The sequence below is a fragment of the Sapajus apella genome, unplaced genomic scaffold (assembly GCF_009761245.1).
Source record: "Sapajus apella isolate SASKATOON/1434 unplaced genomic scaffold, GSC_monkey_1.0 scaffold115, whole genome shotgun sequence".
NCBI lineage: Eukaryota > Metazoa > Chordata > Mammalia > Primates > Cebidae > Sapajus > Sapajus apella.
The window spans coordinates 1,076,010-1,088,531 of record NW_022437055.1 but is presented as its reverse complement, the minus strand read 5'-3'; the positions used below and the strand labels follow the sequence as shown (position 1 = coordinate 1,088,531).

Below are 12,522 nucleotides of genomic sequence, written 5' to 3'. Positions count from 1 at the left end.
AATGGAGTAAAGGCGCGAGCCTGGGCTGTTGCAGGACCCCCAGCTCTTGAACGGTGTCTGAAACTGGTTAGATTAGCTATAAATATTTTCTGAGTGAACGGAACAAGCAGTCTGATGTGGCGACTTTAGTCTCAGCCCCCGCTCTCAGTCCAGAGTCCCACTTGGACTTTCGCTCCTAGTCAGTTGCTCACACACAGCCCCATCAAAGCGTCCCAGTCATGGCAGAAAAGTGAAGAAGATAAGTGAAAGGGTAAATCTGTTGTCCTTATCCCAAAACACAGGCAACAGACCAGTGTGCCTCTATAGGCTGAAGTGAATACCTACAGATTTGCACGAGAGCCACTGTGCTCACTCTTTTGCATCGACTCTCCTAGTTGAGGAGGAGGCAGAAATTAATATTGTTAAATTAATAGCTAACAATTGAACAGATGATGTACTATACGATGCTAGAGTATGTGCTAAGCAATTTACATGTATTGTCTCTCCACCCTCACAACAACCCAATAAAGCAGATAAAATTACAATCCCCTGGCCAGGCACAGTAGCTCATGCCTGTAATCCCAGCACTTTGGGAGGCCAAGGCAGGAGTATTGCTTGAGCTCAGGAGTTCAAAACCAGCCTGGGCAACATAGCAAGACCCTGTCTCGAAAATAAAGGGGAAAAAAAGGGGGCCAGTCATCGTGGCTCATGCCTGTCATCCCAGCACTTTGGGAGGCTGGGGCGGGCGGATCACCTGAGGTCAGGAGTTCAAGACCAGCCCAGCCAACATGGTGAAACTCTTGTCTCTATTAAAAATACAAATATTAGCCAGACATGGTGGTACATGGTTGTAATCCCAGCTACTCAGGAGGCTGAGGCAGGAGAATCACTTAAACCTGGGAGGCAGAGGTTGCAGTGAGCCAAGATCACACCACTGCACTCCAGCCTGGTGATAGAGCAAGACTCCTTTCAAAAAAGAGAAAGAAAGAAAGAAAGAAAGAAAGAAAAAGAAATTTCCACTCTTATTTTGTAGAGGAAGAAATGAGGCTCAAAGGAATTAATTAACTTGAAAGGTACTCTACCTGCACCCATCAGGTCAGGTTGATTTAACCAGTCGTTACCGAACATCTAGATTTGTCCTGTATAGCTAAAGTCTGTAGACAGGAGTATCAGGGTGGGTCCTCTGCCCTCAAGGGGCTAATATTATAATTAAGGGGACAAGATATATTTGCTTGATAGATTTCAACCAGAAATATCTAGAAACCAGTAGAAGAGATGGTTGACATATGTGATTTAACCCATATTGACAATTTGAATCCATCTTGCACGTGTCCACATCAATACCTGCTCTTGGACCATGATGTTCTAAAAGTGAAAGTCCAGAGCTGTGTGGCCTAGCTCCGAGCACCAGCTATTAGGTCCTTCATAAAATGCATTCTGGTGATGATGACAACTATACCCTCAACTGGCTCACCATGTAACCAGTGTCCTGCCAAGAAGGAGAACAAAGGCTGCCCACCAATGACCGTTTCTCCTCATTCATTCTATGTCTGTTCCCCCTTCCCCATTCCAACCCAGCTATTCATTAACTTTGTAAAATTATCTTGGCAATGAAAGCTAAACAGTGACAGATTGCATATAGGGTTTATCTGCTCCTTGGAATCTCAGGTTGCTTAGTTGTGGGTTGAAGTAGCCACTGCAGAGTGGTAAACTAGCATGCAGCATTATCTTGCTGGCTTCTTCAAATGGTTGTGAAATGAAAAAATTGAGACTACACCTGGGGATCAGTCATCAGTGTTCAGAGGGAAGCTGGAGCAAAAGAGTAGAATAAGATCAATTTAGTTTGAGAACATGAGAAGGCTATTATTACTATGGAGCTGGTAGTTTCAGCAAAGGTATTCTGAAGTCAAGAGAGCTGAATGTTGCCCCAGTTTGCCTGGAACTGAGAGGTTCCTGAGACTTCTGACTTTCAGAGCTAAAATTGGCAAGCCCAGAGCAAACCAGGATGGTCGATCACCCTAGGAGATCCTGAAGTAAATAACGAAGCAAGGAAGTCAGATTCTCCATAGATGTACTTGCAATTGGCAGGAATTGGTAGGTAAGATGATGCCTAGAGATAGCCATAAGTCTGAATTGAAAAGTGATGGGGATGCCGAGGACCCTCTGAACTTAACATCTGAAAGTGGGACCAAGGTTTGGCATCGCAGGTGGCTATAAGTGATCTCCACTGATAACATCCATTTAGCAAATATTCTATGCAGTATTTAGTTCTGCCTTCTGAGGGCAATGCTAAGGTAGGCCCCACATTCAAGGAAAGGCTGAACTATCTATCTAGCCAGAGTCGTTTCCCCACTTCCCACCAGCACACCATACCCCCAAACAGTTTTTCCTCCAGACTTCCCTATTTTGGGCAATGCTATCACCAATTTCCTGGTTGCCCAGGCTCAAAAACATGGGTGTCATATTTCAGTCTTCTCTATTTTTCACCTCAACATATCCATCCACTCAACAAATCCTAACAATTGTACTACTGCAGTATCTATAAAATGTGTCTCTTCCAGTCACAGTCCTATCTGAGTCATTAGCACATGCCTCCTAGCTCTTTCAGTACTCTTCTAGCTGCCCCAGCCCTCATTCTCCATTCTTTTCTGTCGTTGCTCCCCCACTAAAAGGCTCAACTTAAGCTGGGCTCCACTTCTATCCATTCCTTCAAAGGCCCCTTTCATCATCCCACCTAGGCACCTCTGCTGAAAAAGCCGCATTCCCCTGGGCCAGCCTCCTCTCTCTTACTGAAATCTACCCAAGCTCCAAACCTCCAACAAGTCATCCATCATGCAGGAAACCTTTCCTGACCTTATGAGCCCACAGTGATGGCTCTCACTTCTGAACTCTGAAACTGCAAAACTCCTTTATATTCTACTCCCAGAAAGACTGAAATCCTGGAAGATAAAGGCTCTGCATTTATAAGCCCCTCAGAACCTCAAGCCTCAACCATTTTCCTACATATATAGAATGCAAACAATATACTTATTGGTTAATGATATTGAAAAATCACACAACTGATTCCCTTTAGGAAAACAGATGAGGGTAGGGGGGAGAGAAGACTTTCTTTTCCCTTTTTTCTTTTCTATATGGTTAGAATTTTTCTTTTCTTTTTTTGAGTCAGAGTCTTACTCTGTTGCCCAGACTGGAGTGCAGTGGTGCAATCTTGGCTCACTGCAACCTCTGCCTCCCAGGTTCAAGTGATTCTCCTGTCTCGGCCTCCTGAGTAACTGTAACTACAGGCATGTGCCACCATGCAGGGCTAATTTTTTTTTTTTTTTTTTGTATTTTTGGTAAAGATGGGGTTTCACCATGTTGGTCATGCTGGTCTCAAACTCCAGACCCTAAATGATCTGCTTGCCTCAGCCTCCCAAAGTGTTGGGATTACAGCATGAGCCACCACTCCTGGCCAGAATTTTCTTACCTTTATCCAGATATCACATATTTTTTATTTTCATGTTATCTTGGCAGAGAGTTCATGACCTTTATTTTCTTGCTTTTCTTTTATTCATTCAACAAATGTTTATTGAACAACTATTAACAACCACCCAACCAACCAGCCAACCAACCAGCCATTACTTACTACTAAGTGCCAGACACCGTTCAAGGTGCTAGGGTTATAACAGTGAAAAAGGCAAGTAAAGTTCCTGTCCTCATGGGGCTTACATTCTTATTGGGGAAGAAGGAAAATAAACATAAATATATATACAATGTTGATAAGTATTATAAAGGAAAAATGAAGCAGGCTATGGAGATAGAGTGATGGGGTGTTGCTATTTTAAAAAGGGTAGAATCGAATACAATCAAAGAAGGCCTCCCTGCTAAAGTGACACAGAGTCAGAGACCTGCAAGAAGACCGGGAGTAAGCCATGTGAATGTCTGGGAAAAGAGTGTTGTTCTAAGACAGTGTATTTCAGAAACAGCAAGGAGGCCAGTGTGGCTGGAGAGGAGTTGGCAAGGGGGAGAATGATAGATTTTTGCTTATTTGAGAAAATCTTATTTAGTACCTACCATGTACCTGACACTGTTCTAGGTACTCTACATGCATAAATTCATTTACTTCTTACAACAACCCTATGAGGCAGATATTATTATCCTCATTTGGTAGATGAGGAAACAGAGGCACAGAGAGGTTAAGTTGCTTGCCCTAGGTCACACAGGTGGTAAATGGTAGAACCAGGATTTGAATCCAGGTCATATGGCTCCAAAGTCTGCACTCTTAACCTCTAAACACAAGGTAAGTCAGGATAAAGAGAGCAGGTCAAACATGGCCATGTTAGGTACTGGCTTCAGAATTTACTCAATGGGAGGTAGGGGGTCACCAAAGAACTTTGATTTGATGTACATTTTAACAGGTTCACCTTAGCTGCTGTGTTGATAACAGACCAGGAAGGGCGCAGGGGTTGCCTACGGTAGAAGCAGGAAGACCAGTTTGTAAGCTCTACAATAAATCAGATGATGGATGGTGGTGGTTTGCCTCCAGTTGACAACAAAGAAGGTGGTGTTCCATGCTGGTATTGTTCCAAACTAAAAAATACTGTATTTTTAAATAAAAATAAATAAGAACACACATGATACCAACATAAAGGCACATCCTGTGTTTGTCAGTGCTCAGACACGAGCCTAGATGCTGGGGATATTACAGTGAACAAGACCACAAGACCCAGTCCCTGCCCTTGAGCAGCTCAGTGTTGCAAGATAGTTACAGATATGAATAAACACTTTGTATTCAAGGTGATGAATGTCACATTGACTGTATGAATAAAACACCTTTAGAACCAGCTGAGGGATAATTAATTCTGACTGTTGGGGGTCAAAGGAAGCTGGGGGTGAAAAGCAGATTATCAGGGAAAGTCACATCGAGTCAGGCAACTATTGAGCTGGGCCTTGAAGGCAGTCACATATAGATGGAAGACACAGGATGGTTACCACACAGAAACAGCATTTCAAGCAGTGGAACCACCAGAGGCAAAAGCATCAAAGTGTGAAAAGCATATAATATGACCAGGGGATGGGATGGGGCAGGGTGGTAATTACTGAAGAGAAGGATGGAAGAGTTCTGGCCATTTTGTGAAGGGCTTTGTAGATGTCACCAAGAAGTTCTGATTCTAGCCAATAGGCAATGAGAAGTGATCATATAGCTTAATTATTCAGTCATTCAACCAGTCAACCAGCTGGCCACTTTCGTTGAGGACTTGCTATAGGCAGATACTGTTTCAGGTGCTGAGAATACAAAGGTGAACATGCGCACACAATGATGAAATTGCCTAATGATGCATTTTTCAAAATATATCTCTATCATTAAGAGATATGTGACTATATATATTTGTGTGTGTGTGTGTGCACTCACACACACATGCATTTTTGTGTCATTTGGAAAATTCCTTTGCAAAATGGTGCCTGAGCTGGAACAGGGAGAGGAAGTTAAGGGGGATGGTTTTTTCTTTTGAAATTACATAGATATATTCTCACTGTGAAAATATATGACAAGTTGTCCAGGCATGGTGGCTCACGCCTACAATCCCAGCACTTTGGGAGGCCGAGGTGGGAGAATAACGAGGTCAGGGGTTCGAAACTACCCTGGCCAACATGGTGAAATCCTGTCTTTACTAAAAATACAAAAATTAGCCAGGCGTGGTGACGGGTGCCTGTAATCCGAGCTACTCAGGAGGCTGAGGCAGGAGAATTGCTTGAACCCAGGAGGTGGAGTTTGCAGTGAGCCAGGATCACGCCACTGCACTGCAGCCTAGGTGACAGAATGAGACTCTGTCTCAAATATATATATATATAACATATATATACACATACACACACACACACTTACATACCTGTATACGTATGTGTGTATGTATATATATATTATATGTTATATGTATATTTTATTATCTATATATAACATATAATATATATACATACACATATACGTGTGTGTGTATGTGTATATGACAAGTAAAAAGTATTCAAAGCAAATTGTGACTCTTCAGCCCCCACCAATCCCATTCCCGTCCTCAAAGTTATTCACTCTTTGTTAACAGTCTCTTTTCTATGCATTCTATGCATTTATATCCAGATATATTTGGGTTTAGGAGTTTTCTCATAAGTGAGCCAAGACTCTAGAAACTGATTTGTGATTTGATTTGTCAATCAATAGCATATCTTGGAAGTCTCTTTATATCAGTACATATAAACCTCTCCCATTCTTTTCACACTGCTGCATAATGTTTTATAGTAATATATGTACTAGTCGAGTCATTCAGGAAGAGGTATTTATTAAATGTCACTGCACCTTTGTCCTCAGGCAAGATGCAGCTAAATCATCACAGGCAGATGGATGGCTGGTCTAGGCACCATGAGAAATTAGGCCTGGTTTGTCCTGGCTACCTTCCTAGAGCTCCTCTCCTAGGAGCCTCATTTCAATGGCAGACTCTGTTGAAGGGGGGTTTGGGAGGGAAGAGACCCGTGCAGCAGAGAATACTAGTGTGGTAGGTAGAAAAATGCTCCCCACAAAGATGTCCATGTCTTAATCCTAGGAACCTGTGAATATGTGACTTCACATGGCAAAAGGTACTTGTAGATGTGATTAAAGATCCTGAAATGGGGGAGTTACCCTGGATTGCCCAGGTGGACCAATGTCATCACAAGGGTCCTTTAAAAAGGGAAACAGGAAGGTCAGAGAAGGAGACGTGACCATGGAGTGATATGTCCAGGAGCCTAGGAGTGCAAACAGCCTCTGGAAGCTGAAAAAGATAAGGAAATGGATTCTTCCCTAAAGCCTCCCAAAGGAACACAGCTCAGCTGACACCTTGACTTCAGCCCTGTAAGACCCACTTTGGACTTCTGACCTTGCGAATTGTAAGATACTACATTTGTGTTGTCAGTCTGTGGTAGTTTGTTACAGCAGCAAAGGAAAACTAATACATCTAGACACCTGAGGGTAGGAGAGAGGCAAACAGAACTTAAATGTGCATGTAGATCACCTGGACATCTTGTTAAACTGCAGACTGCTTCAGCATGTCTTGAATAGGGCCTAAGATTCTGCATTTCTTTTTTTTAATTATTTTATTTTGGAGACACAGTATCACGCTATCACCCAGACTGGAGTGCAGTGGTGCGATCTTGGCTCACCACAACCTCCGCTGCCCAGGTTCAAGTGATTCTCCCCACTCAGCCTCCCAGGTAGCTGGGATTACAGACACCCACCACCACGCCCAGCTCATTTTTGTATTTTTAGCAGAGATGGGGTTTATTCATGTTGGCTATGCTGGTCTTGAACACCTGAACTCAGGTGATCTGCCCACCTCAGCCTCCCAAAGTGGTGGGATTACAGGCATAAGCCTCCATGCCTGGCCAAGCTTCTACATTTCTAACAAGCTCTCAGGTCATACAAATGCTTCTGATACACACTTTGATTAACAATGTGTTGATTTGATTAACAGAGACTAGAAGACGCTTGATACCTGTGTAACATTTTACACTTTATGAAGCCTTTTCATATCTATCGTATCTCATTTTCAAAATTTATGTTTTTATTTATTTATTTTTATTATACTTTAAGTTGTGGGATACATGTGCAGAACATGCAGGTTACACAGGTATACATGTGCCATGGTGGTTTGCTGCATCCATCAACCCATCACCTACATTAGGCATTTCTCCTAATGCTACCCCTCCCCTACCCCCACCCCCTAACAGGCCTTGGTGTGTGACGTTCCCCTCCCTATGCCCATATATTCTCATTGTTTAACTCCCACTTATGAGTGAGAACATGCAGTGTTTGGTTTTCTGTTCCTGCGTTAGTTTGCTGAGAAGGAATGGTTTCCAGCTTCATCCATGTCCCTGCAAAAGACATGAACTCATTCTTTTTTATTGCTGCATAGTATTCCATGGTGCATATGTGCCACATTTTCTTTATCCAGTCTAACATTGATGGGCATTTGGGTTGGTTCCAAGTCTTTGCTATTGTGAATAGTGCTGCAATAAACATACGTGTGCATGTGTCTTTATAATAGAACGATTTATAATCTTTTGGATAAGTACCCAGTAATGGGATTGCTGGGTCAAATGGTATTTCTAGTTCTAGATCCTTGAGAAATCACCACACTGTCTTCCACAATGGTTGAATTAATTTATACTCCCACCAACAGTGTAAAAGCATTCCTATTTCTCCACATCCTCTCCAGCATTTTTTTCTGACTTTTTAATGATCACCATTCTAACTGGCATGACATGGTATCTCATTGGGGTTTTGATTTGCCTTTCTCTAATGACCAGTGATGATGAGCTTTTTTTCATATGTTTGGTGGTCGCATAAATGTCTTCTTTTGAAAAGTGTCTGTTCTTATGCTTCACCTACTTTTTGATGGGGTTGTTTTTTCTCGTAAAATTAAGTTCCTTGTAAATTCTGTATATTAGCCCTTTTTTACATGGATAGATTGCAAAAATGTTCTACCATTCTGTAGGTTGCCTGTTCACTCTGATGATAGTTTCTTTTGCTGTGCAGAAGCTCTTTAGTTTAGTTAGATCCCGTTTTGACTTCTGTTGCAATTGCTTTTGGTGTTTTAGTCATGAAATCTTTGCCTATATCATACCTCATTTTATCATTCTCACAACCTTGTGATATAACTATGACTGTACCCATGTTACACATGAGGAAACCAAGGACAGTGGTTCTCAACCCTAGCTGAATATTAGAATCATTCAAGGAACTTTTAAAACTTCCGATGCACAGGTACCACCCCAGACTAATCATGTTAGAATCTCTTGGTGTGTGGCCCAAACAGCAGAATTTTTTTAATCACCAGCTGATTCCAATGCACAGCTAAGGGTAAGAACCATTGCACTAGAGCAGTGCTTCTCAAAATGTGGTGCCTGAGCAAGCAACAGCAGAATCTGTTAGAAATGCAAATTCTGGCCAGGTGCGGTGGCTCATGCCCATAATCCCAGCACTTTGGGAGGCCAAGGCAGGTGGATCACCTGAGGCCAGGAGTTTGAGGCCAGCCTGGCCAACACGGTGAAACCCTGTCTCTACTAAAAATACAAAATTAGCCGGGTGTGGTGGCTGCACACCTGTAATCCCAGCTACTTGGGAGGCTGAAGCAGCAGAATTGCTTAAACGTGGGAGGTGGAGGTTGCAGTGAGCCAAGATCACACCATTGCACTCCAGCCTAGGCGCCAAGAGCAAAACTCCTTCTCAAAAAAAGAAGAGAAAAGAAAAGAAAAGCAGATTCTCAGACTCACCAATGACTCTGAGAATGCGACCCAAGAACCTGGGTTTTAAGACATCGGTCAGATGATTCTGACACACTCTCAAGTTTGAACAAGCGCTTGAAAAGGGCTAACTTGACTCCGTGGAGTTAAGAGCTGGGGAATTCAAGCACTTAGGTCCAGGAATAAAACTAGGCTAGATTCTAAGCAACAGGAATCAATCTGCTAATGGACATATCAAAGAATAAGAACTGTTTTCAGGCTGGCAACTAGAATACTGAGTCACCACGACACATTCTTTCTGACCCTTTTTTAGGAGAGACATCTGCCAAAGGCCCTCTCAGACTGTCAAAACATCCTGGAATATATTTGCCTCCAACTCTGCACCTTGCTCTCCACTCCCTCGCTTCAAACACTAACCTTTCCCATTTGTGCTCTCACCTGAATTGAGTAAATAAGCTTCTAACCACTCTTCTCCCCACCCCTCTCTTCTTGGTATCCAAGATGAGAGTAGCAGGCAAAAGGTTAGTTCTAATGTACCTAAGCAAATGGATACACATCCTAAAACAGGAGGGACTTACACAGCTGCCCCTCCAGGGCGCATCTCACCTGATTCAACAACACAGTCGCCCTTTGATCTAACCCCACCCCCCACCTGGCCCCCATGTTCCTATTCCTGGAAAATGGAAAATTCCATAACCAAACATCAAGCAGATACTTCCCAGAATGCAGCTCATCTCCTTTTCTCCTCCTCCCACAGAGATACGTCGGGTCTACAGGATCAAGAAAGGCAAGCCCGGCAGCCACTACTTACTGATCAGAGATCTGGCCCAACATGCTGCAGAAATAATTATCAATGAGTATACACAAGAGACAGCAGCTCAAGATGGCGAATGGGCTCTAAACTGAATGACAGGTGTTAACAGTTTTTGGCCCTGCTTTTCCTGTCCTGAATCCTCAACTGGGTTCCAAGGGATGAGAAATGGGGGAACAGCACGCCCTACTTGAGAGAACGAAAATTTGAGGCACTAGGAAGCAAAAGGTAAGAAACCGCTTAAATGTGTGGTAACGTTCCTGAAAGTATGCTGGGGCCCCTCTAAAAGCTCACCTGCCCTCACTTCCCACTTCAACTGATTATGAGCATCTTGCTTGATTAAAAGTGATTCATAATAGTAATTGACAATTTGTTATTAAGAAAATGTTTAATTAAGCTTAGATTCATTAAGTTGGTACTCAAGGCTTTGGAAGAAAAGTAGAAATTTAATGTCAAGGTATGCAGGAAGAAAAAAGGATGATTGGAGTCAATTATATCTTTTGACAGACAGGAGACCTGATGAATGTCCCCATCCCTCCAGAGTCCTTGAAGCACCAATGAAGAGAGAGGGCCTAGCAAGACAGCATGTACAGGTACTTGGGTGTTGTCTAGTAACTTGGTGGTTGGAGGGGGAGGGACTAGTTCGGGGCCCAGGGGGAGGTTGGCACTGAGATCGCTGCCTTTAGAAAGCTAGACAGGCAGGAGGCTGAGGACTGAAAAAGAGAGAATGAGTAATTCTTCATGACCTGCAGGATTACAAAGAGGGCAAGCTGCCAGCCTGGACTGCCAGTGAAGGCCAGAATTGTGCCATAGCTCTGAACCCACAGCTCCTCTTCCCCTGGCCCATAAGAATTTCAGCTGGAGAGACAGCATGCCCTCCTAAGTGAAGTACTGCCACTTTAAGACATGGAATCATCTTTCTCATTTGGAGTGATCCTCGCTGTCCTGGCCTCCCTCATCATTGCTACTAACACACTAGTGGCTGTGGCTGTGCTGCTACTGATTCACAAGAATGATGGTGTCAATCTCTGCTTCACCTTGAATCTGGCTGTGGCTGACACCTTGATTGGCGTGGCCATCTCTGGCCTACTCACAGAACAGCTCTCCAGCTCTTCTCGGCCCACACAGAAGACCCTGTGCAGCCTGCGAATGGCATTCGTCACTTCCTCCGCAGCTGCCTCTGTCCTCACGGTCATGCTGATCACCTTTGACAGGTACCTTGCCATCAAGCAGCCCCTCCGCTACCTGAAAATCATGAGTGGGTTTGTGGCCGGGGCCTGCATTGCCGGGCTGTGGTTGGTGTCTTACCTCATTGGCTTCCTCCCAATCGGAGTCCCCATGTTCCAGCAGACCCCCTACAAAGAGCCCTGCAGCTTCTTTGCCGTATTTCACCCTCGCTTCGTGCTAGCCCTCTCCTGCTTTGGCTTCTTCCCAGCCATGCTGCTCTTTGTTTTCTTCTACTGTGACATGCTCAAGATTGCCTCCATGCACAGCCAGCAAATCCGAAAGATGGAACATGCAAGAGCCATGGCTGGAGGTTATCGACCCCCACGGACTCCCAGTGACTTCAAAGCTCTCCGCACTGTGTCTGTTCTCATTGGGAGCTTCACTCTATCCTGGGCCCCCTTCCTTATCACTGGCATTGTGCAGGTGGCCTGCAAGGAGTGTCGCCTCTACCCAGTACTGGAACAGTACCTGTGGCTGCTCGGTGTGGGCAACTCCCTGCTCAACCCACTCATCTATGCCTATTGGCAGAAAGAGGTGCGACTACAGCTCTACCACATGGCCCTGGGAGTGAAGAAGGTGCTCACCTCATTCCTCCTCTTTCTCTTGGCCAGGAATGGTGGCCTAGAGAGGCCCAGGGAAAGTTCCTGTCACATTGTCACTATCTCCAACTCAGAGTTTGATGGCTAAGACGGTAAGGGCCGAGAAATTTCAAAGTGCCTTTCTCCTCCCCTCTCTGGAGTCCCAACTAGAGCAGCAGGAGAGAGGGGAATGAGAGCACTTGCTTCAGGCAATTGACCCCTGTCCCAGCATCCCCCACCCCCAGACTGAGAAGTAACTGAGGCAGGGTCCTGACTTTCTTCTATAATCAGTTTCCCCATTTTCAAATCTCCACTCCACCCTGTCCTTCTTTTGAAATAAGCCTGTCTCTCATGTACAGGTATATTTATTTAAAGCAAGAACTGTACTCCTAAAAAATGCTTATAGATCAAATTCTATTTTTGAACATACTAGAGCAGCACTGTCCAACAGAAATATAATGTGAGCCACACACATAATTTTAAATGTTCTAGTAACCATGTTATAAAGGTAAAAAGAAACAGGCAAAACTAATGTTTTATTTAACCCAATGTAACCAAAATATTGTTTTCAACTTGTCATCAATATAAAAATTATGCTGTTATAGTTTTCATACTAAGTCCTTGAAATCTGGTGTGTGTTTTCCTTTATAAAAATCTCGATTTAAACTGGCCATATTT

General features: G+C 43.8%; 1 protein-coding gene across 1 annotated transcript; it reads left to right on the top strand.

Annotated features, from left to right (window-relative positions):
• Nucleotides 1–10,595: 10,595 nt before the first annotated feature.
• Nucleotides 10,596–12,273, top strand: GPR119 (G protein-coupled receptor 119). The gene has a single exon (XM_032260281.1). It carries the CDS (start codon nt 10,946–10,948, stop codon nt 11,951–11,953), a length of 1,008 nt encoding a protein of 335 aa, XP_032116172.1. The 5' UTR covers nt 10,596–10,945; the 3' UTR covers nt 11,954–12,273.
• The last annotated feature ends 249 nt before the right edge of the window (nt 12,274–12,522 follow it).

What these genes read in the sequence shown, in the direction of transcription:
- GPR119 (XM_032260281.1), top strand. Translation starts at nt 10,946, where the DNA reads ATGGAATCATCTTTCTCATTTGGAGTGATCCTCGCTGTCCTGGCCTCC.